The sequence below is a fragment of the Sceloporus occidentalis genome, unplaced genomic scaffold (assembly GCF_023333645.1).
Source record: "Sceloporus occidentalis isolate IW3139 unplaced genomic scaffold, rSceOcc1.0.p SCAF_129, whole genome shotgun sequence".
Taxonomy (NCBI): Eukaryota; Metazoa; Chordata; class Lepidosauria; order Squamata; family Phrynosomatidae; genus Sceloporus; species Sceloporus occidentalis.
The window spans coordinates 1,274,716-1,300,154 of NW_028317109.1; the positions used below are offsets into that span (position 1 = coordinate 1,274,716).

General features: G+C 41.5%; 1 protein-coding gene across 1 annotated transcript in view; it reads right to left on the bottom strand.

Moving 5' to 3' along the window:
* LOC149281672 (calpain-1 catalytic subunit-like) overlaps window positions 1-25,439 on the bottom strand; it is a 39,656-nt gene continuing 14,217 nt past the window's right edge. The window contains exons 13-17 of the mRNA XM_089499103.1: window positions 21,811-21,868; window positions 21,394-21,458; window positions 18,429-18,507; window positions 13,636-13,697; window positions 1-255 (exon numbers count right to left, since the gene is read on the bottom strand). Of these exons, the coding sequence (XP_089355229.1) occupies window positions 1-255; window positions 13,636-13,697; window positions 18,429-18,507; window positions 21,394-21,458; window positions 21,811-21,868 (519 nt within the window). The remainder of the gene's footprint in view (window positions 256-13,635; window positions 13,698-18,428; window positions 18,508-21,393; window positions 21,459-21,810; window positions 21,869-25,439) is intronic.

Genomic DNA, 25,439 nt, shown 5'->3' on the forward strand with positions numbered 1-25,439 from the left:
CTAGGAAACACGCTGATGCCGTTCCGCTGCAAGGTTTGCCATGTTCTCCAATGTTCTCCAATGTTCTCCAACGTTCTCCAACGTTCTCCAATGTTCTCCAATGTTCTCCAACGTTCTCCAATGTTCTCCAATGTTCTCCAATGCCATCTTGGTGACAACCAGCAGTTTTCCATGAGGTCCACATCTCCACATCCATGAGCTGACTGTTTCCCAAATCCAGGCAGAACCTCTTACATTTTTATTGGAATTATGTTTCTAATATGAGATTTTCAGATCAGTTAATCAGGAGAATTATTTAAAACAGAGGCAACACCGAGATGCTTTCGTTTTACCCGCATGCGTTAAATTTTGTTTAAATTAGCATTTCGCTCCTATATGTCTGTGAGCGGGTACAGGATAAACGGGCTTCGTTCTCTACACGCTCGGAATTCTGTTTTTTGGAGTAAACGAGCGGCTGTAACGAGTTTACAGAAACTCCCCCGATCTTGGTGAGCTGTCGGACGGGTGTTCAGCTTTACAAGGACGGCTCCTACTCAACGATCGTTAGGAAATAACCCGAATATCATGTAGTTCTGACATGAACAGGTACCGTCCGTGTACAATCAACCCCCCCACCCCCCATAATGGAATACGGTGACGATTACAGAGCAGCATTTAAAGGAGCAGTCCGGCTGTCGCATGCATATTAATCCATTTAAATTCCTTTACATTTTTGTGATGTTCCCCTTGCAAATACATGGAGGGGTTCTGAAGTTCCCCCCCAATGCATTTGCCCCGGTTCCCCTGCTATTTGGCTTAATGCCACATGATGCACTCATTGCCAGTTGGTTCCAGTCATACCTGTGAACTCAGGTTTGCCCCGGGTTTTTGCCCCAATCTCAGGGTGAAGGCGTAGATTTTCAGGGGTCACACAGTCTGCAGCTGGCTCCTTCTTATTCTATACTGCTGGGATCATATATAAGACTGACAATATGTGCTTTTGCTACCAATTTGATATCCCTGCTTGAATGCAGGTGACTCAATCTTTAAAAAATGAGAAGTCAAGGACCGGTATTAGAGCCATTTGGGTAACATATTTGGCGAGTCACTAAATAGAACCTTCACAATGGGCTATTAAAGGGTTAATATTTCTGGGTCAGCTCATTTACATTGTTCGCAGGTATGCTTCCAGTACTGGATCCCTGAAGTTGTGGGGGGTCTAACGAGACTCCCCATGAGCATGCGCAGAAAGTGCCCCCATTAATTTAAAAGCTTCAAGCAGCCAATCAGGGGGAGCTTAATGTTGGACCACGGACGATGTATCCAATCGCAGCTCTGGATCTCAGGAGTGTCCTTTTAACCCTTTCAATTCTAATAAGTCCAGTAACACAAAAATGCTACAATGTTTCATTCTGACGGATGTCCTTCAAGAAGTAGATGGAAAACGAAAATGTGTTCCCCGGGGAGTAACCTCGGACCCTCCGCAACGTCACCCCCCCCCCCCCAAAACTCCCATAGAAACAAAAAAGAAACAGCGGCAAAACCAGGTGGAAACCGTCAGTTCCTTCCGCTGACAGTGTGTGTGTTAGTGTGCGTAAGTGTGCGTGTAAGTGTGCATGTGTAACTGTGCATGTGTTATTGTGTAAGTGTGCATGTGTTAGTGTGCATGTGTTAGTGTATGTTAGTGTGCGTGTGTGTGATAGTGTGTGTGTAAGTGTGTGTGTTAGTGTGCGTGTTAGTGTGTGTGTTATTGTGCGCGTGTAAGTGTGCATGTGTTAGTGTGTTATTGTGCGTGTGTGTGCGTGTTGGTGTATGTTAGTGTGCGTGTTAGTGTGTGTAAGTGTGTGTGTTAGTGTGCATGTGTGTTAATGTGTGTTACTGTGTGTGTGTTAGTGTGTGTGTAAGTGTGCGTGTTAGTGTGTGTGTTAGTGTGTGTGTAAGTGTGTGTGTTAGTGTGCATGTGTGTTAATGTGTGTTACTGTGTGTGTGTTAGTGTGTGTGTAAGTGTGCGTGTTAGTGTGTGTGTTAGTGTGTGTGTAAGTGTGTGTGTTAGTGTGCATGTGTGTTAATGTGTGTTACTGTGTGTGTGTTAGTGTGCGTGTTGGTGTGTGCTGGTGTGTGTTAGTCTGCGTGTTAGTGTGTGTAAGTGTGTGTGTTAGTTTGTGTGTAAGTGTGTGTGTTAGTGTGCATGTGTGTTAATGTGTGTTACTGTGTGTGTGTTAGTGTGTGTGTAAGTGTGTGTGTTAGTTTGTGTGTAAGTGTGTGTGTTAGTGTGCATGTGTGTTAATGTGTGTTACTGTGTGTGTGTTAGTGTGCATGTGTGTTAATGTGTGTTACTGTGTGTGTGTTAGTGTGCGTGTTGGTGTGTGCTGGTGTGTGTTAGTCTGCGTGTTAGTGTGTGTAAGTGTGTGTTAGTTTGTGTGTAAGTGTGTGTGTTAGTGTGCATGTGTGTTGATGTGTGTTACTGTGTGTGTGTTACTGTGTGTGTGTTAGTGTGCATGTGTGTTAATGTGTGTTACTGTGTGTGTGTTACTGTGTGTGTGTTAGTGTGTGTGTTAATGTGTGTTACTGTGTGTGTGTTAGTGTGTGTGTTAGTGTGCATGTGTGTTAATGTGTGTTACTGTGTGTGTGTTACTGTGTGTGTGTTAGTGTGTGTGTTAATGTGTGTTACTGTGTGTGTGTTAGTGTGTGTGTGGGGGGGTTTCCTATGATTTTATCGAAGTCCTAAGACTCTTCAAACTTGGTCAATTAACGAAACTCACCGGGATTCCGCAATCTTTCTTGATACTTTTTTTGCAGCACTACGTTACAGTTTAAAGACCACCTGAATAGACGAGGATCGTTTAACCCCTTAAGAGCCAAAACACATATATATAGATACATAAGGATAGGCCTGGTTCTCCTGAATTTTTGACTCCGCAAATAAAAATGAACGGGTCTTAGGGCTTAGCATCTCGACAACTAACTGGTTCCATGATAACGGATCATCCTGTATCATCCTTGGGCTATCCATATTAAGAAAGAAAGCAACAGCTTTATAATGTTTTGTGTCAAAGGTCCTCGGGGGGGGGGCAGTAAAAAAAAAGGCTATATTCATATATTAATTTAATAAAAATATTAACTGTTTGTGTTACATTTTTTTGCCTTTATTTTGCTTTTATTATTTTTAGAACAGAATACTGGTTATGTTTCTATTATTGTAGAATGTTTTAATCAATAAAAAACAATATATATATATATTTTAAAAATATTCTATTTTCCATACATATAATAAATCTGATAGATCGCAAGCTCACTGTCAGTTTAGTATTCTGGCAATGTTAATGTTATTATCAATGTTCACCCTCCCCTATCGAAACAACGCAAAAAGCAAACACAAAAATAATACGGTGCAATAATTAAATAATCATTTTTTGCCCCCCCAAAAACCCTCCATTTTCCTGCAAATGAGAGATTAATGCATAGAATTTCACTTTTTTTTTTTTGTAAAATATTTGAAAATGAGTGTTTCGCACCGGCCAACTCACGCAGACGTTTCCATAGAATTTCCGCTAACCTGTGACATTGTTTCCATTACGGCAAACCAGTATACACCGGTATCAAAGGAACAAATCGCTTTACCTGTCAGACTCCCCCCAACATGCGCAGCCAGGTGATAACGCGATGAATTCAGGCGTCTTCTCTTTTATTATGAATTGGTTTTTTCGTCTTTTATTTTCTTTTTGCTCTTGCGAGGCTCGCGTTGCGTCCTCACCCTAGTTAAACATTAGCTGATGGATCTGCTGTGTTCCCTGATTAGCCGTCTCGTGGGGTCAGGTTATCCCTTGGGAGTTGATCTCTCGGTGTTTAGCGGGGGGGGGGGGGGGGTTTGAACCGACGCAGGTGTGACGCCCGTCCCTTTGTCTGCCGGCTATTGTTAAACAAATGAAGGGGTAGTCGGGTTTCTCCTGTCCGTCCGCCCGTCCGGCAGGCATGCCGTGGAAATCCGTCAACAAGAAAGCGAGCAAGAAAGCTCCTGTTTTCTCAAGCAGTCCACCTGTTCTAAAGCACGGATCGTGCGGTTAAGAAAGTGATTTCAAGACACGACCTGCGGGGGTATTTTTTGCTTTTAACCACTAACCGCATTTTTCATTAACTTACGTCAACTGATGGAGGGATCCTGTTTCGTAACGTAAAAGCCTCTGGAGTGCCGCGTCCATGCAAAAACCTTCCCCGATAGGCTCTTTACTGAGAGGGCGGTAGATAAGTGGAGCAGCCTCCCAGCAGAAGTGGTAGAGGGTAATACAGTGAGGGGATTAAACATGCATGGGATAGACATACGGCTCCTGAATCTAAGACTAGACCAACGACTGATTAAGGTCTGATGATCCTCTGCTCTCTTAGTGTTTCTTAGGTGTGCATTAAAAATTACTTGAAATTCTGGTTTCTTACAGTATTTCAAGCAACAGCCAGGTCTGCTTATCATAATATATATATATACGGTATATACGCCCCTCGGGTTTGGTTCTTCTTAATACATAGTGAATTTACCTGCAAACTCACAATTTAGCAACCCCGGAGGCAAGCAAATAATTACCATACATCAGAACTCTCAGGGTTTGCCCCCCCCAGTCTAAGGTTTTTTGCCCCGATCTCAGGGTGAAGGGGCAGATTCTCCGGATCACACAGTCCGGATCTGACTCCTTCCCACCCCCCGCTGGGATCTTATAAAAGACTCCCAGTTGGTGGTGTCGCTCCCAGTATGTTATGGTTGATATCCCTGCTTGAATGCAGGTGACTCAAGTAAGTGTATCTTTAAAAAATGACAAGTCAAGGTTTCCGTGAGGGCCGGTATTGGAGCCATTTAGGTAACAGATTTGATGATAGATAGAATCTTTACAATGGGCCATTAAAGGGTTAATATTTTAAGCGTCCCGGGATCCGCACGTTTAGAAAGTTCCCAGATATGGAGATTCTGCACGAAACATCTAAAGAAAAAAAACATTTGGTTTGTTTGGCTGAAAAACTCACTGCCAGTCAGCTCCAGAAAGCGTTCCTGCCTCTTTCTATTGAAATCTAGGAGAGTTGGCAGGTACTGTTGGGCAGTTTCTGTTTTGTGCAGGGCGCATTTCATTTGGTTACGGATCATAAACTCTTTTCTTCATTTTTACTCTTTTCGTGTAATTTTACGTCGATCTGGAATAGCTGGATATTCGGGTTTGAACGTTCTTAGTTGCGACCTGCAGCGGATTCAGAAAGATCTCGTGTGAAAGTTATGGAAAAATGAATTCGGTGAGAAATCCACAAAAGAGATATATTCACCACATTAGGCCCCCCTCTTAAATAATCTGGTGCCCCCCCCCCACCTGAGATGCCTCTGAAGGAGCAGGGCCGGTTGGAGAGATCATACATATCTAGTATATGTATATAAATAGCGTTTTACAATTGCCCCCCTAATTTTGTCCCTCTCCCCCTATGTGACCCCCCAAAATTGTTGGAGACGCCACTTTTTAGGTTATGGACCCAAGAATTTAAAGAGAGGCTCCTTCCATTTTTTTAATTTAATGCTCAATTAGTTAAAAAAATATTGCACTGTTTGTAGTTTTTGCCCCATAATATAAATATTTTCAGGCCGCTGCATATCAGCCATTTGTATCTCGCTCTGTTATCTGATCCCCGATCTACTAAACACCCCGACCCCTTATCATACTGCCTGTGGGGAACAATAGAATGGCTCAGTGTTAATCACCCAGCTGGACTCTCTGACAAATAAAAGTCTATGGAGGAACGGACTGTATACAGCGCTGGGGGGTTATATTACTGTATACAGCGCTGGGGGGTTATATTACTGTATACAGCGCTGGGGGGTTATATTACTGTATACAGCGCTGGGGGTTATATTACTGTATACAGCGCTGGGGGTTATATTACTGTATACAGCACTGGGGGGTTATATTACTGTATACAGAGCTGGGGGGTTATTACTGTATACAGAGCTGGGGGGTTATATTACTGTATACAGCACTGGGGGTTATATTACTGTATACAGTGCAGGGGGGGTTATATTACTGTATACAGAGCTGGGGGGTTATTACTGTATACAGAGCTGGGGGGTTATATTACTGTATACAGCGCTGGGGGTTATATTACTGTATACAGTGCTGGGGGGTATATTACTGTATACAGCGCTGGGGGTTATATTACTGTATACAGCACTGGGGGGTTATATTACTGTATACAGAGCTGGGGGGTTATATTACCGTATACAGCGCTGGGGGGTTATATTACTGTATACAGCGCTGGGGGTTATATTACTGTATACAGCGCTGGGGGGGTTATATTACTGTATACAGTGCTGGGGGGTTATATTACTGTATACAGTGCTGGGGGTTATATTACTGTATACAGCGCTGGGGGTTATATTACTGTATACAGCGCTGGGGGTTATATTACTGTATACAGTGCTGGGGGTTATATTACTGTATACAGCGCTGGGGGGTTATATTACTGTATACAGTGCTGGGGGGTATATTACTGTATACAGCGCTGGGGGTTATATTACTGTATACAGCACTGGGGGGTTATATTACTGTATACAGAGCTGGGGGGTTATATTACTGTATACAACACTGGGGGTTATATTACTGTATACAGCGCTGGGGGGTTATATTACTGTATACAGTGCTGGGGGTTATATTACTGTATACAGTACTGGGGGTTATATTACTGTATACAGCGCTGGGGGTTATATTACTGTATACAGTGCTGGGGGTTATATTACTGTATACGGTACTGGGGGTTATATTACTGTATACAGCGCTGGGGGTTATATTACTGTATACAGTGCTGGGGGTTATATTACTGTATACGGTACTGGGGGTTATATTACTGTATACAGTGCTGGGGGTTATATTACTGTATACGGTACTGGGGGTTATATTACTGTATACAGCTCTGGGGGTTATATTACTGTATACAGCGCTGGGGGGTTATATTACTGTATACAGCGCTGGGGGTTATATTACTGTATACAGCACTGGGGGTTATATTACTGTATACAGCGCTGGGGGTTATATTACTGTATACAGCGCTGGGGGTTATATTACTGTATACAGCGCTGGGGTTGTGTGTGACTAGTATGTGAATAATAATGGCACCCGTGGGATGTGTGATATGAATAAGTGGATTGTAACTGTTCAGCGCGGATTTCTTTCTCATATAACAGGAGTTACTGGATGTTCCGGTTCCTGCCGTCTGTATTCACCGGAATGACGTCTCTTTTGGATTTATGTTTGTAAATAATAGTGTTTTCTCCAAGCTGACGGAGCAGACGGGGGTCGCTGGGTTCCCTTGTATCCCCACCTGGAGGGGAGAATGTACTGGGGGGGGTTGTACGAGTGCCTACGGGGGGTGTAGCAGTGTGCACATGTGTCCTGGATTTTCCTAGACAGTCCTGAAATCCAGCACACTGTCACACATTTGGTGTCACCAAATCAATTTATACCAATGGCCATGCGCAATATCTGCTTAACTTACATCATGGGGTTAATAGAGCTTCTGAACTTATCACCTACGATTTATTACCCCATGTAATATAGTAACACTCCTTTCTCGCCCCACCTGTTCCTCAACAGAGATGATGTTTATACCAATGAAGAAAAGGCGGCCATCTCCCACTTTTTTTTTTTTGCGCAGTAGTTTTTTCCCCCAAATATAGTTTATTTTATTTTTTTACTAATTAATTCTTTGGTTATTTTCCAGTCCCCTACAGTAAATAAACATCACAAATATGCATCAAATAAAAATTAAAATGACATTTATTTGTTATATTTACGCATATAAAAAAAGAGAACCCTCGGGTGTAAACACGTGTGTTGGAGTAATCCTAATGAAATCAGTTTAGATTGTAAGCTCCACGGGACAGAGAGCTCCTATTGCAATATATACCATTATCTGTATGGTTAATGGACCTATTATTCCTCCTCTTTTACGCAAATGCAACTTTGGGGTATTTATAAAATATAGCTGTGTTGAGTGTTTCTGTCTGCGCATGTTTATAGATGGAAATGACATATTTTTCTTTTTTTTTGATCCAATCATGGCTGCGGGGGTTAAAACTGTGGCCACTTGTCCCACATTGGATCACCCCTTTAAAAGCTTCTTGGTGTGTGTAATACCAGCTGTTTGGTGGCAAAGATGGCACTGACAAGCTGTTTGGGGATGAAAATGGCACTGACAAGCTATTTGGGGGCAATGATGGCACTGGTTAGCTATTTGGGGGCAATGATGGCACTGGTAAGCTATTTGGGGGCAAAGCTGTTGCTTGGAGAAGGTGTGTGTGTGTGTGTGTGTGTGTGTGTGTGTGTGTGTGTGTGTGTGTGTGTGTGTGTGTGTGTGTGTGTGTGTGTGTGTGTGTGTGTGTGTGTGTGTGTGTGTGTGTGTGTGTGTGTGTGTGTGTGTGTGTGTGTGTGTGTGTGTGTGTGTTCTAGTTACACCCCTGACCACATATTTGCATACATTTTCCACCTGTCACTGGAACCTCTCCCCTGGATAATAAATGATACATATTGTGCAACAGGAAGGTGCCCACAGTGTAATCATTCTCACTAGGCTGATACGGGTAAATAAATACAAGGAAGCTCGCAGATAAGACAGGGAATAAAAGCAAGCTAAAGGTTATACGATTACCCAGGTTCTTAAAGGGGAGGGTTAGGTCTGTAACTTAACCCTACGAAGCCGGTCAGTATTATGTGTGCTCCCGTAACTATATGATAAGGGGTTAAAAGAATATGCAACACTCGGCATCATACGCTAGTACGAAACATTTACCATTTTCACAAATGAGTTATCGCTGAATATAATGCATGTTACGGGGCGTGTAGCCACCTTCTGTACGTGCTCTATTTCTGTGATCTTGGCCCAAATCTACTAAACAACATACACTGAATTCTTATCATGTTCCCTTGTTCTAAACAATAAAATGTCCCGGGTCTTAATCACCCAGAGAGACCATCTGACTAATGAAGGTCTATGGGGAAAGGGACTTCATTAGCATAAGCAGGACTTCATTAGCATTGCCCAGAAGACTCAGCTCAGTGTGGCGGCTGGGGTTGTAATATAACGTATGAAAATGCCACCCCCTAGAAACCCGGATTTCCTCTGAATGTAGACATGTTGCCTTTAAAGATGCAGTGAAAATCTTGTGATGTAATAATGACATAAGCAAAATATTGTGCAATTGAGACAATTATCTCAATGATGATCAAATGAGTGGATTAACGTGATGTCATTTACACAAACATCTACTTATTGAACCCCTATATTTATTATTAATTAATATTATTATTATATACCACATATGTTATTGCATATTAAAGGAACAGTGACACCATCTATGGTCCTAAAGGTCTCTCCCTTCTTCTACTTTCTCACTTACAAAGGGTGCCTGAACCAATCAGCAAACAGCAACGTAACATTAAGTGGAAGTTTACTTAATGGGGAGGAATAATTCGGACAAATCCTGAGTACAGGAAATTAAAGTGGCTGCTCCCATGTGCAATTTCTTTCATGACGTAAACAGCATCCGATGGAGGGCTTCATTCGTTATCCTGATTTCTTGTGATTCAAAGAGCGGCTTTCATTCGTAGTTACCGGGAAGATTGAAGAGATACGAGCCGTGTCATCTGGTAGAAGAAGGTCGTGCGTCTAACGCAGGCAGTTAGAGAGGGACCGCTGGTTTTCCCAGCCATATGTGACGCTTCGTGGAATGATACTGTATATGATGTAATATGTGGTGGTAATTATTATTATTATCGGAAAGTGTTAACGTGTTGCAATGATTATCATTACTAGAATGTTAACACATTCCATATAGCGGATCTGTAATGTCTTCTCAATCCTGTCCTTTGTTGTACGTGTTCTAATATACAATACTAATAAAGTTTAAGCAATATTATATAGGGTAAAATATATATTAAGGCAGATCGGACACTTTCTCTAAACCGTAAACTTTACAGGTTTGTTTACTTAATAAACCCGTGATAAAAAAAAACCAACGTATATGAAGTAGACAGCCACCTTTTGTGTATCCCATTGTTCCTCCCTGTTCTCAGGATCCGCATGGTTATTCCTCCCCATTAAGTTATCTCTCCACTATAAGTTGCTGATTGTTGATTCGCTCAGGCAGCCTTTGTAAGGGTAAGGAAAAAAAGGGGCGTGAAGGAAATATTTACCCTTAAAGGTGCCGTTATCCTGAGACAAAAGAATTACGCAAATTAACCTTGTCAGATCTGTCGCTTTATTCTTTTCTCTGACGGTATAATCACCTAAAATAACAGGAAGTTTTAAAAAGCTTTTTTTCCCAGTTTCTTGGCAACAACCTATCAGCGCCTGCTCATGTGTCACGTGACAATTACACGTTCCCGACAAAAATGATGACAAACGAAAAAAAATGTAAATAATAAAAGTATTATTTCTGGGGAAGGTCCGGGGATTCAGCAGGACTAGGAATGACGATTCTAATATTTGATTTAGATATAAAAACGTTAAATTCATCAGAATAAGGGGAACTTCACAGTCAGAGGCATAACACAAATTGCGGGGGGCACCTGTTGCTGAATTAAAGTATAGCCCCCCCCACCCAAGCTTGTCCTATAATGTGTGACCCGCCCACAACGCTCAGACACGGGCTCACGGATAGACAACACATGGCAGATATAAGTGGATTTTGTGGCTTTATATATTAAATATATTTATTATTACACAGTGCTCTGAATAATTACATGCACGTGGAAGTTTTGGGTTCCAGCATTAAAGAGGTTACAATTACATACATGTAGCACTTATGAGGTTAATTACACATATAGTGCCCAGGGGCAGATATAAGTGCATATATTTATTATTACGCAATGCTCTGAATGCACAGCATGTGGGGGGCCCGGGGGCCTTTTTCGGGGGCCAGTCAGGTCCCAGTTGGACTATTATTGTGAAAACATAACCAGAATTATACTGAATCTACGATTTATAGGAATGGCAGCTGATGTGTAGACCCGGACATATACTCCATTGCCGATATCCCAGGCTGTGCTATGCAAAGGCACGCAAAACACGTCACTATTTCTGATTCCACGGCCCGGGGTTACATAGGATTCACACTTGGTTATCACACTATGGGGACAGGGCGGATTTGCCTGAACCTAAAAAAAACAGCAGGAGGCTAATCTTTGGTATATCCTCGGTACTGGAGTTGGGTTTTAATGCCCCAAGCTGGCGAACAGCTGTTTGGAACCCTCTAAGTCACCGAAGGTCCCTCTGGTATTACCACCTATTTGCGTCTGGTTCTTACTAGGCATAGTGGGGGTCCCATATACCCCTCCTTGATTGTACTACTGTGAGGATACCAGTCCCTTTTCCCTTTCCTCCACCTGATCGTATAGAAGCGGAGTTATTAAGCGGCAGCTGCGTAAACTCACAATTATCCATGTTGAACTTCCATCAGAAGCGTAACCCGCATTTATGTGAATGGAGGAGTGAGAAACGACCGCGGCCCTGCGGAGTGCTCCATATCGAAATGCTCCAAAGAGTATGGGGGCTTGGGAAGGAGTTGCTGATGGATCTTATATAAAATAAAATATATTATATTATTAATAAAATAAAACACAATTAGCCTTAAAAAGGACGCAGACAGGTCTGGCAACCTTGTTTATTAACATAAATGATTTTATTTTTTGTTGACAGAGTCACAATTTATATTACAGAATAGTTTTTAATTAGCAGTATCTTAGTATAGGCAGATCGTATGATACTATAGCACTACTGGTAGGTTTTTGTATTTTGTTTGCGTAAAGGACAGCACCGATGATTTCCATGCAACATGTAATTAACCCCTTAAGGACAAGGGCCGGTCCCTAAACCCATTAAAAACCCATTTTTAGCCCGTATGGGCTTTGTCATTAAGGGGTTAATATGGTTCCATTTAATTGATATTTTGAATGCACTTATAGAGTAAATGTAGAAATGCAAGTAAATGTATAGATCAAAATAAATGTTTGATTTGCTTAAAAAACAAAAAGCAAACATCCAATAACTAGGAATACTCGCCGACAAAAGAAAAACTAAAATGTTGCAAACAAATTCACATTCTTAAAATAATATGGCATTAGGGGCCATTGCAAGCCATAACCTGGTGTTTGTAGATCAGACTACCTTCTGGTTAACAAACAAATGGCTCAGTTTAAATCACCCAACCAGACTCTCTGACTAATGAAAGGAGGAATGGACTTCATTAGCATCGCCATAAAGCATCCGCTCAGTGTGGCGTTTGAGCTGGGAAAGTCACCCAAAATATCACATGACTGACAGCAACGGCGGCTCCAGGTCTGCAGATAAAGGGAGGTTTTTTGGGACAAAATGAGTTAAAACCAGGTTTTTGTCAATGCTGACCGACATTACTGTATACAGTGCTGGGGGATTATTACTGTATACAGGTTGGGGGGTTATTACTGTATACAACTCTAAGGTTTAGGAAGAGAAGTTTTTTTTTTCCATAGAACTTATCCTTTAATGATTTACCGTTAATAAGTGGGCTTCATACCCATCACAGAGAATACTTTGAAATATTCTATTGAATTATATCAATCATTAAAATAAAAAAAATAAAACATTAGTGTTCTTTCCTTTGAACGCGTTCCTGGCGTGCGCTTGCAGTCAAGACTGGAAAAGAAAGCGAGGCGTAGATTATTTGAATATACAAATCCAGAAAAAGCTCGATTCTTCCAAGCTTATGCGATTCATATGTTTGATATTATTCTGGTGCTATATTTCGCGAAATGAACCCTCACCCCAATAAAGTTACTTATTAAAATCCGCAGAAATGTCTTTAATATAAAGGTTTTTCATATGAAATGGGATAGAATATTGTCCATTTCTCACGTAGCCTTTCTCTCATTCTAGAAAGTAAAAAGCTGTATTAAAGTTATTGTTAGGATTAATCGCACAGAAACTATAAAAACTCTTATCGGTTTCTAAAGCAACAACCTGTCAACAAAACAAACAACAAATCTGTCACATGACAAGCATTTCCAGAAGAAAGTATGAACATTCGACATCATTAATGAATTATATCTGGGAACATTTAGGACATTGATGAAGATGTGCCTTAAGCTAATGCTAATTTCAGCAGAGTAGGTGGAACAGGACCTTTAATTTGCTGCTGTATTCTGTTTGGCTTCATGATGGTTCGGGCCAAAGAGATGGCCATTAGAAGTCTGCCTCCATAGACAAAGACGTGGGGATCTCGGGACAGATGAGGAGATCCCCTGACCAGCCCTAGAACTTCGATGGAGTTCTGACCAACAAAGACCTCCATCGCAGCTCCTACGTGGCCACCTCGCAATTCTCAGAAGCTGAGCGTCAGGAGGTGGTAGAAAGATAGTCCTGCCCCGGGCTTTGGACACAAGGAATATCGTGGGTATGAATCATGGACCATTGGTGGCAGACATCATCCCTAACCCACAGGTCATTCAAACAGGCAAGTGCCACAAGGTCCTCAGACCTCAACAGGGTCAAACCCTGGCATCCACATGCGGAGTCTGACCCCCAGGTAGTATAAAACCAAAAATGTACTATTTTTTTTTTAGCTTTTACATGCAAATGATCTCTTTCAAGATAGTCTCTTACCAGAGTTTTTTTTGTAGGTCCTTCATGTTCAGGCTGCGATATCATATCATCAGCTGGATGAGCTGCAAACACATTATTTACACATATTTACAGTCAAAGAGTTACTCGGGTTGGGAAAAAAAAAAAAAAAAGACAACAAAAAGTCCATCTAGTTCCGTTATTCGTATCAGTCGATCCAGAAAAAATGCAAAATGTTGCAAAAAATTCCTTCTTGACTCCATATTTTTCCCTGGATCGATGTGAGCTGAAGCCAATTGTCATCATTATTTTAGTAATTGTGGAATGAGTAGTACTTTCATTCATTGAACAGACCTGCAGCTTCCCACCTCTTCTGTGGTCCAAGGGTTCCTGCCACCGATTGGCTGCTTAAAGCAACCAATCAGTGTCAGAAATTCTTTTCCATTGAAATCAATAATAGCGCTCTCTGCACATGCTCACGGGGGTCTTGTTAGACCTCCACCTGGAACTGACTGGCAGATATATATATATATATCGCGTGTCAATATCCGGCCAAACTCATGTCCTACATGGCAAGTTTGCAGGGGGACATAACTAAAATTTAAAGGGACCTCTCCGCTACCATGTGGAACTTCACAACCTCACAAATAATAACACTTTCCCTTATAATACTGTGACATCACACCCGTCATAAAAAAATATTACATACCTTTTCTTGACTCAGATATATTCCTTTTGCATCGGTAGACAAATTTCTCATTGTATCTTTTGGAGAAAATTGGAGAAACATTAGTTGGGATTTTTATTGTATTATTATTAATTATTAATTATTATATTAGTTTTCAATAAATATATGAAAGCTGTGACGATTTCTCTTTAACTGCTTAAATTTTTTTTTTTTTTTAAATGTGCATTTCAAAGTTAGCAAGATCACCCATTTTTCATCCAGGTTCAACTAAATTAGGGTCACCGTGCAAGAAATAAAATCAAATGACATTCCACATGGGTTGACGGGTTACAAACAAAATATCCAGCTCGGGGAGTTAAATGTGTAAACAAAAAATATTAACAAAAAAATCAGAACTTACTGGAAATTGCCTTTAGTCGAATCATACAAAGCAAAAAGTCAACAAATTGTACTTTCTGCTCATTATTTCCATACAGACAGATTAGCTGATTTAGACGACTTTTGGTAACAACAAGTCCTATGTAGGGGAAAAAATGGCATTATACAATATACTGTTTGTCTGTTTTTGATGTGTATTTGTTTTATATTATGTTTCATTATACATGTTAAGGATTTATTATGTTACATTTTTTATTTTTCATTATTAGTGACAAACTGAGAAATGCTGACAATTTATATATATACCATTACATAAGTTATGGTGGGTAAAGGTGATGGAAAACCCTTCCACTAAAATTAAGGGGGTAGTAGAAGTATTATTACACACTCATCTACAGACACCAGACAAGTGGATATAGAGGCAAAAGTGATAATTGTTGACCTTATTTGCATGCGCCTACCCAGAATCCCTTGTGGTTGTGGCAGCACCATGAGATTTCTGAGGGAAAATCCGTAGATGAGTGCAGTGGCGGAACTACCGGGGTCGCGACTGCGACCGGGCCCCGGCGGCAGGGGGGCCCAAGCCAAGGGGCCGCCCGAAATCTTTTTTCCGTTTTTTTTTTTTGTTTTTTTTTTAAAATAAAGCAGGGGCGTTCAACATGCGGGACCTCGAGGTGCGGCCCGCGTACGATCGGCAGACAGGGCAACCGATCTTACGCGAGCCGCACCTCAAGCCCTGCTACTTACTTGTGGGAGGGTCTTCTGGACTGCACAGAGGAAGCGGAGTTCACGTGACTTCCTACTTCCTCTGTGCTTTAGCAGAGAAGGCAGAGGGAGGCCGCGCCCCCTGCTGAAGTCTGTGAGCGGCATCGAGGAGCTGCAGTGCAGGTAAGGGGGTGGGGAGGGTGTTTGAATGAGTGTGTGTGATTGAGGAAATGAATCTGTGAATGAATGATTATATGAATAAATGAGTGTGTGTGTGTGATAGCATGGATGTGTAAGTGCTGGAACCTAGGCATGATGGGACTGTGATTGCTGTTAGCAATCACACTCCTATCATGCCAAGTCAGCCAGTACATGCTGAAACCTGGCCAGCTGCCCCCCTTGTGTAGTGATGCTGCCAGCAGTATGGGGTCTGTACTTACAGCCACCCTGTACCAGCATGTACTGGCTGACTTGGCATGATAGGAGTGTGATTGCTAACAGCAATCACAGTTCCATAATGCCTAGGTTCCAGCATTTACTTGAATGAAGTAGCGTCCAGTTTCGGTACCTCTTTCACAAATAAAACAAGACACTTCTTTATTTCAAAATTTTATTAACGTCAGAATGGAATTATTTGTCCGCGGTGCGGACTTAAACACTCCAGCACCGCGACACTCAACCTTTATTAATATGTCATAAAGTGTCAAATATTATAAACACAACAAATTTGACACAACATATATCAATAATTATTGTCAAAACGAAAGACAACATAACCAATTGTAACCATTAATAACCAAATTAATAACCTGCTGGTGTGGGCGTGGCCACCTGTATCTCTGCTGGAACTGCCGGCGTCCCCTAGCGCGGCAGTCACATGACCTTACGATTCACAGAGGCGCATGCCCCTGGAGTGTCCTGCACTTACACCTCTGTGCACCACAAGTAACCATACCTAGATGGTTAACTCCTGCACCGTACCAGCTTAACCAAACCAGAGTACCCGGCAGAGCCAAAAATTAGGGGAGGGATGGGCGGGAAAAATCTCTTTGAAAATAATTGCCCCTATAGGCCACGACCCTTCCTTATATATCCCCCAGGGAGGGTAATTACCCCCTCCCCTCTGGCCCTGCACGTGCCTCCAAACTTAACTCCTTCCGTGCTAAAATTTCCGCTTAGTCATGCCTTAACCCCTTAAACCGGCTTGACCATGGGTACCTCGTCCGCACTACATTCATGGGGCCCCTCTGTCCAATTCTTTCCCTCCGGGGCTGTTCTGGATGGATGTGTAAGTGCTGGAACCTAGGCATGATGGGACTGTGACTACTGTTAGCAATCACATTCCTATCATGCCAAGTCAGCCAGTACATGCTGAAACCTAGCTAGCTGCCCCCCTTGTGTAGTGATGCTGCCAGCAGTATGGGGTCGGCACATCACTTACAGCCACCCTGTAACAGCATGTACGGGCTGACTTGGCATGATAGGAGTGTGATTGCTAACAGCAAGCACAGCGAGCACAGTCCCATCATGCCTAGGTACCAGCATTTACTGGTTGCCTGGGTATGATAGGAGTGTGATTGCTGTTAGCAATCACACTCCTATCATGCCAAGTCATATTGCTAATTTTGTCCAATTGCGTGTTACCTACTTTTATTAAACATGTGAGTTTTTATTATTATTTTTAAAGGTGGGGGTCATTTTCGGTTTTGGCTAAGTGAACCCTGAATGTTTTGGTCCAGAATTTTCATTTTAGTTCATCCCTAGAATAAATCTAGGGAATCCTGAATTTGTAGTCGCAAAACTTTCAAGGCCCAGAAATCAGTGAGAGGAAGAGTAAAGGTTTTGTGTCATTTTACTTTATTTTAATCTGCATATTTTATTAAAAGGCCATATTTTTTGTCACAGTGAAAAATGAGTGCGGCCCGCGCACGTATACAATTCTGATGAAGTGGCCCACTGCAGAAAAAACTTGGACACCCCTGGATTAGGCCTTTGTACATGCGCCCCTTTTTCTTTGATTTTTTTACAGATATGATTCAATATGTAAATTGCATTTGTTGAAAAAAAATTGTTGGGTAAAAATCATGTTTTTTTTGGGGGGGGTGAGGGGGGGCCTTAACAGATTCTCGCACCCGGGCCCTGAGGTGTCTAGTTACGCCCCTGGATGAGTGTTTAATTATATATATATATATATATATATATATATATATATATATATATACACATACACACACACACATAGTATATATGCATACACATACATACACTAAAATTCAAAGGTTTTGGTTTCATGGAAAACAAGGAAATTTCCGGCTGTAACATAATTACAAAAGGGTTTCTAACCATCAGTTAGCCTTTTAAACTTAAACTTGGATCAGCAAAAACAACGTGCCATTGGAACCCAGGAGTGATGGGAGTGATAAAGGGCCATTGGAGCCCAGGAGTGATGGGAGTGATAAAGGGCCATTGGAGCCCAGGAGTGATGGGAGTGATAAAGGGCCATTGGAACCCAGGAGTGATGGGAGTGATAAAGTGCCATTGGAACCCAGGAGTGATGGGAGTGATAAAGGGCCATTGGAACCCAGGAGTGATGGGAGTGATAAAGGGCCATTGGAGCCCAGGAGTGATGGGAGTGATAAAGGGCCATTGGAACCCAGGAGTGATGGGAGTGATAAAGGGCCATTGGGACACAGGAGTGATGGGAGTGATACAGGGCCATTGGAACACAGGAGTGATGGGAGTGATACAGGGCCTCTGTACACCTATGAAGAGATTCCATTATTTTAATATGCTTTTCTTAATTAAATTAAAAAGGACATTTCTTGCATATTGAATATATATACATAACTTACAAAGTAAAATGACCTCTATGTATAATTTAGTGATTTTTTTTTTAGGTTGAGCATTTGTATTAAACAAAAATAAGTATTTTAAGTTTTCTAACATAAAATTACCAAGTGCACGAACAACTAAATAATACCTGCAGTATTTTTAACATCATCGTCTCATCTTAAAAAGGTCTCAACTTTATGAATAACTCCGGCCTCTCTATCCCATATCATACCTGCAAACTCCACCGCTTTCTGTAGTTCATAGGAATCCAGGAATCCACAACGATTCACATCAATTTCAGCAAAAATGTCCTTAAAAAAAATTTAAATATTTAAAAAAAAAACCAAAAAAACAAACATGTATGTATTTGAAGGGGTCCAAGCTATATAGTATTTGCATTTATTTGACAAAAATGGTAATTTTTGGTAACTAAAAAAAATGGTAACTAATGGTAGTCTAGTCGCCCGTTTCTCCTGCTGTAAAGACTCAAACCTTAATCAGTCGTCGGTCTCGTCTTAGAGTCAGGAGCCGTATGTCTATCCCATGCATGTTTAGTAGCCTCACTGTATTACCCTCTACCACTTCTGCTGGAAGGCTGTTCCACTTACCCACTACAAAATACATATGCTTTCTTTTGCTATTCCACTGGGCAGAGATATACCGTCTCCCATTCCCCAGCCAGTGGCGGATCTACCGGGGTCGCAGGGGTCGCGACTGCGACCGGGCCCCGGCGGCAGGGGGGCCCAAGCCAAGGGGCCGCCCGAAATCTTTTTTTTTTACGTTGTTTTTTTTTTTTTAAATAAGGCAGGGGCGTCCAACATGCGGCCCGCGGGCTAAATGCGGCCCGCGAGACCTCGAGGTGCGGCCCGCGTAAGATCGGCAGCCAGGGCAACCGATCTTACACGAGCCGCACCTCAAGCCCTGCTACTTACTTGTGGGAGGGTCTTCTGGACAGCACAGAGGAAGCGGAGTTCAGGTGACTTCCTACTTCCTCTGTGCTTTAGCAGAGAAGGCAGAGGGAGGCCGCGCCCCCTGCTGAAGTCTGTGAGCGGCATCGAGGGAGCTGCAGTACAGGTAGGGGGGTGGGGAGGGTGTTTGAATGAGTGTGTGTGATTGAGGGAATGAATCTGTGAATTAATGATTATATGAATAAATGAGTGTGTGTGTGTGTGTGTGTGATAGCATGGATGTGTAAGTGCTGGAACCTAGGCATGATGGGACTGTGATTGCTGTTAGCAATCACACTCCTATCATGCCAAGTCAGCCAGTACATGCTGAAACCTGGCCAGCTGCCCCCCTTGTGTAGTGATAATGCCAGCAGTATGGGGTCTGCACTTACAGCCACCCTGTACCAGCATGTACTGGCTGACTTGGCATGATAGGAGTGTGATTGCTAACAGCAATCACAGTCCCATAATGCCTAGGTTCCAGCATTTACTGGATGGATGTGTAAGTGCTGGAACCTAGGCATGATGGGACTGTGATTGCTGTTAGCAATCACACTCCTATCATGCCAAGTCAGCCAGTACATGCTGAAACCTGGCTAGCTGCCCCCCTTGTGTATTGATGCTGCCAGCAGTATGGGGTCTGCACATCACTTACAGCCATCCTGTACCAGCGTGTATTGGCTGACTTGGCATGATAGGAGTGTGATTGCTAACAGCAATCAGAGTCCCATCATGCCTAGGTTCCAGCATTTACTGGATGGATGTGTAAGTGCTGGAACCTAGGCATGATGGGACTGTGACTACTGTTAGCAATCACACTCCTATCATGCCAAGTCAGCCAGTACATGCTGAAACCTAGCTAGCTGCCCCCCTTGTGTAGTGATGCTGCCAGCAGTATGGGGTCTGCACATCACTTACAGCCACCCTGTACCAGCATGTACTGGCTGACTTGGCATGATAGGAGTGTGATTGCTAACAGCAATCACAGCGAGCACAGTCCCATCATGCCTAGGTACCAGCATTTACTGGTTGCCTAGGCTAACAGCAATCACACTCCTATCATGCCAAGTCATATTGCTAATTTTGTCCAATTGCGTGTTACCTACTTTTATTAAACATGTGAGTTTTTATTAGTATTTTTAAAGGTGGGGGTCATTTTCGGTTTTAGCTAAGTGAACCCTGAATGTTTTGGTCCAGAATTTTCATTTTAGTTCATCCCTAGAATAAATCTAGGGAATCCTGAATTTGTAGTCGCAAAACTTTCAAGGCCCAGAAATCAGTGAGAGGAAGAGTAAAGGTTTTGTGTCATTTTACTTTATTTTAATCTGCATATTTTATTAAAGGCCATAGTTTTTGTCACAGTGAAAAATGAGTGCGGCCCGCGCACGTATACAATTCTGATGAAGTGGCCCACTGCAGAAAAAACTTGGACACCCCTGGATTATGCCCTTTGTACATGCGCCCCTTTTTCTTTGATTATGATTCAATATGTAAATTGAATTTGTTGAATTAGTTGAAAAAAAATTGTTGGGTAAAAATCATGTTTTTTGGGGGGGGTGAGGGGGTGGGGGGCCCTTAACAGATTCTCGCACCCGGGCCCTGAGGCGTCTAGTTACGCCCCTGTCCCCAGCCTACTTCTCTAGCTCCCATCTAGGTTACGCTGCAATCACTGGCGCATAATCACTAGCGTGTATCACGTCTATTGAACCCCACACGCGGGTTACCTTAAACCGGGTCAGATAACGCCATAATTGTCCGAAGCCCTCTGCGGTAAGAGATCCGCTTTCACTTTGCTGTCCATGAAGTTAAGAGAAAATGATGCCAGTTAAAAAGGGCCCATTGAGCACCCGTTGTAGAGCATGGGCACCAACGTGCTGGGATATGATGTCATATCTCGGAACACCGCAGTGAGGAAGCCGGCTGTTGAGGGCCAAGAGGACCTCCGATGAATATTCTTAATGCTTCTCTCTCCTAATATCAACCATATTAAACACCAATCCCGTTATCAAGTCCTATCAATGGCGAGTATAAAAAAACCTAATGGTTACGTTGATGGGCACCATTATCTCGGGCCACCTCTGGCACCACCTTGGGTAGACTTCCATCCCCAAACACACATTTAATAACAAATAACAGTCTGCCGATTCATTTTTCTTTAATAACTCATTTAAATAAAGAATCCTATTTGTATATGAGGTCAGCGTACGTTCTTTCCGAAGAAAGCGCAATACGATAGATTTAGAAGGATACATCCATTGACGTCAACATTGTTCTGCTGGAGTCTTTGGTGAAGCCCCCGGCTGGAGAAGAGAAACCTGGAAGAAATAGATGGAATAAGCTATATCTGTTGAATAAACTATATGGAAATTGTTTACAAAAATAAATATTCAATTTAACCAATAAATCTGTTTGGACAAAATAATAAATAATAATAATACCCGGTAATAATAATAATGAAAATAATACTAATAAAATAATGAAAATAATACTAATAAAATAATGAAAATAATAATTTTAAATTATATATATATATAAATATATAATATATAATATATATATATATATATAATATATATAATATATATAGTAGCAGAGATGAAACTAAAACTGAAAATAAATCTATGGATAATATGGGATATTACCATTTTTTCAAATAAAAAGCCTTACCTTTCAAAACGACTTCATTGAGAAATCTATGTAAATCATTGACATTCATCTTGTTTCCCTAATAAAAGAATAATTAATACTTAAAAGCAACTTTCACTAAAATTGGATAAATGTGTTCAAAATGTAAAATATGAAAATATATACTTAAAATACTTTAAAGACGATGAGTGACTGAATGTGGCAAAGAAGTCAAAGAACATAATATACTGAAGATTCATGCAGTCATTGGCCCCGGGGCCGCTCTGTGAATAACGTGCGGTATGTAACGCGGTATCATTTCTTACTTGAGACGCGTATCTCCTGAACGTCGTTTCATAGGACCGGTCTTCGTATCTCTAGAAAACAAACATTGTTATTCCCAGGGCAGTGAGACGCTCGGTGAACAGTTACATTGTGCTGCCAGTCGGCAGAGTAGGTAGGACCCCGAAGACTATTTGGGGTTCAATTCCCAGCATATTTTCTTTAATTAATTGTAAAATAGTAACACTGATTAGCAATCTTGTGAGTTCAGCTTCAGGGAAGGAGAGAGGGATCTCAAAGAGGGACTGACTTCCTAAACAGGTCTCCCCCCTCTAGACCACCAGAGATAGGGGTTCACAGATACTCGCCACCCCACTGTCATGCACTGGGTCTAAACAGATGACTGAAAGGACCCAGCGCGCCCAAAGATTGTGGGCAGGAGTCACAGTGCAGTAGTGGAGCTTGGACAGGGCCTGGTTGCAGGGCGACCGCACTCACCCAGGTGTTGAGCACCTAGGGTTGTGCAGCCAAACACCAGCGCCCTGATATAGCAGCGGATGAAGTCCAGAATGAAACAAAGTGGTATCCTGCAGGCACCCTGGAGCAGGTATGAAACATATCACTAGAATCACGTGCAGGATGCTGCAGGCTGGGAGTATGGAAGCTAAGCAAAGGATATAGCAGAAACATAACAAGCAAGGGACAGGGAGACCAGGCACGAAACATAACCAGACAAGACATACATGATACAGGGCACTACAGTGAACCAGACAAGGAATAAACATTACTAGACAAGATATACATGATACAGGGCACAACAAAGGACAGGGAACAAGGCAAGGAACACCGGGGAAGGAGTGAGGAGCCGGAATCCTCGGACGCTTCTCCTTTAAGCAAGGATAGGCCATATTGACTAGGACATGGGGAGAGGAGAGAGGAACCAGAATCCTCAGATGATTCAGGGAAGGAGGGCAAAGGTACATAAGAGACAAACAAACATGAATACAGGAACTAGCCTACAACTATATGATAACAATTGGAGATTCCATCACATCTTATGGCCATAGTATGCTTAGCCCACCACTACGTCAAAGTACTCCAATGACGGTGGGTCCTAACGCTAAGCCCTGCTGACAGAGGTACGAAACAAACCATGTAACCCAAACACATAGCACTGAGACATAGCTTAGACTGCAGACTGAGACAAACAGAACACACGGGAGGGGCAAACCTTATAAAGGAAACAGAGCTGAAGCAAAGAGCTGAAGCAGAAGCAAGGAATGGAAGATCAGAAGAGAGCAAAAGGAAATCCAGGAATGGATCGAAGTAAAACAGGGAAACTGAAGCAAGAGCGAGATATGCAGCTCCGCAGCCTGGGCAGAACGTGACACCCACAGAGCCATTGTGAAAGGGGGCAACCATATATTTGGGACACGTGGCTTTGGGCAGACTTGTTTCTCTCTAGATTGTAAGCTTCTGAGCCGAGCCTCTTTTATCTTAGTCTGTTAGTTTTAGTTTGGTCAGACCCTTTGAATGTATGGACTGCAAGAAACGCTACAGTATTTGTTGGTGCTATATAAATAAAAGATGTTCATAAATCGCTCATTGTATCCCTTCTAGCTAAATAAACCTACCTAGGCTGACTTGTACTAGGTCAGGGGTGTCCAACTTGCGGCCCTCCAGCTGCTGCAGGACTACATCCCCCATAATGCTCTATAAGCTAAGGTGCTGGCTGAGGAGTATGGGAGATGTAGTCATTGCAGCAGCTGGAGGGCCGCAGGTTGGACACCCCTGTGCTCGGTGACAAGCTTTCGAGACTAATTAGGAAGCATATTTGGCTTAGAAGAAGAGACCCGACTCTCACCACATTATTATTCAGCGTTAAAGAATGCCTGGGAAAAATGATGACAACTTCAACTTTTCTAAAAAAAAAAAATGTAAAAAGCTAAATGTTCTGCTTCATTTACCGCATAAAAAAAAGTAAATCCATTAAATTTTCCTCTTATACCAAAGTATTATTAGAACCCACCCTTTAAATCGGCTCGCTCAGTAAAGCTCTCGTTGAGCTGACCCATAACGACTCTCATTAAACTTCTGGTCGTCTCGAATCCGCTTAAAGCTGTGACAATTTACAACTGTCGCTGCTTGAGACTAACGACTTTACTAATTCTTTTTATTCTGTAGTTGAACGGTATCAGACAATACATTATTTATCATTTAAATAGCCCAGCAAATAAAATCTAATGACTTCATTCGACGGGAACGCCAACAGCATATTATAATTACCAAGTAATTAGCCGGTAACGGTCCGGGATTATGAATGTCGGAGCCCGATGACAAACCCAGTTCACTAGAAAAATGTAAAAAAAAAATAAAACACATCATTTACGCAATTAAACAATATTAATAGTTTCAATGATAAGAAGAGGATATTGCAAAAGCCAACTTTATGCTATGATCAGAGCTGCACATATCGGTTAATTGCCGATTAGGAATAAATCATTTCTTTGGAATTAATTAATAATAAATCTTTTATGGGGAATGAAGCTGGTTGGATAAAGCGAGTGGAGTGGAAGAAGTGGGATATTTGGCCGGAAAGATGGCAAAAGGATAAGGCATTTAAAAAGTCTCCAACTGCTTAGAAGACATGGGCAACTCCATTGATTGACCAATAAAAGTGGCCAATATTAGAAAAAAATCACAAAATCACAATTCATCTTTAAATATTAAATTCACATCGTAAAAGTGAGGAATTCCAAATAATAATAATAAAAAAAAAACATGAAAAGCTAAACATGATGCTAAAAGTCATCAGACTGCCCTAAATTAGTTTGGGGGATCTCAGGAGAGTATTTATACGCCTCTTCTAATACTTTGTTTGTTTGTTTAAAAAAAAAATAATAATAATAAAAAGCATGATATTTTTGCTAATATAATTTTTGTATATTTGAATGTTTTTTGAAAAAAAAATTTTTACCTAAAACTTTGTCCTCCAAAAAGCACGAGTCAGATTTTTTTTTGTGTTGATACATTGTTAGTACATTGATCTTTTTATGCACACAATGATACTTTTTATAATGTTCCTCTCATAAGGAACTTCTAGGCCATTAGTTAGTAAATAATGTTTAAAAAAAATGTAAAAATTACATTCTATGAACCAAGACATATTTGGGGACAAACTTTACCTTAGTCAATTAATGCTTTGCATCTATCTAAAAATGTTAGTAAAAAAAAAAAAAGTTTACTAATGTATTTTCCCCTAGATTATGCATTTAATATGATTTATATTTAATCAAAAATTATTTTTTATACCCATTATTTTGAAATAAAAGCAGATGTCTTTTAAGGGTATTTTATATCTTAAAATGTATTCAAAAAAATATAAAAAA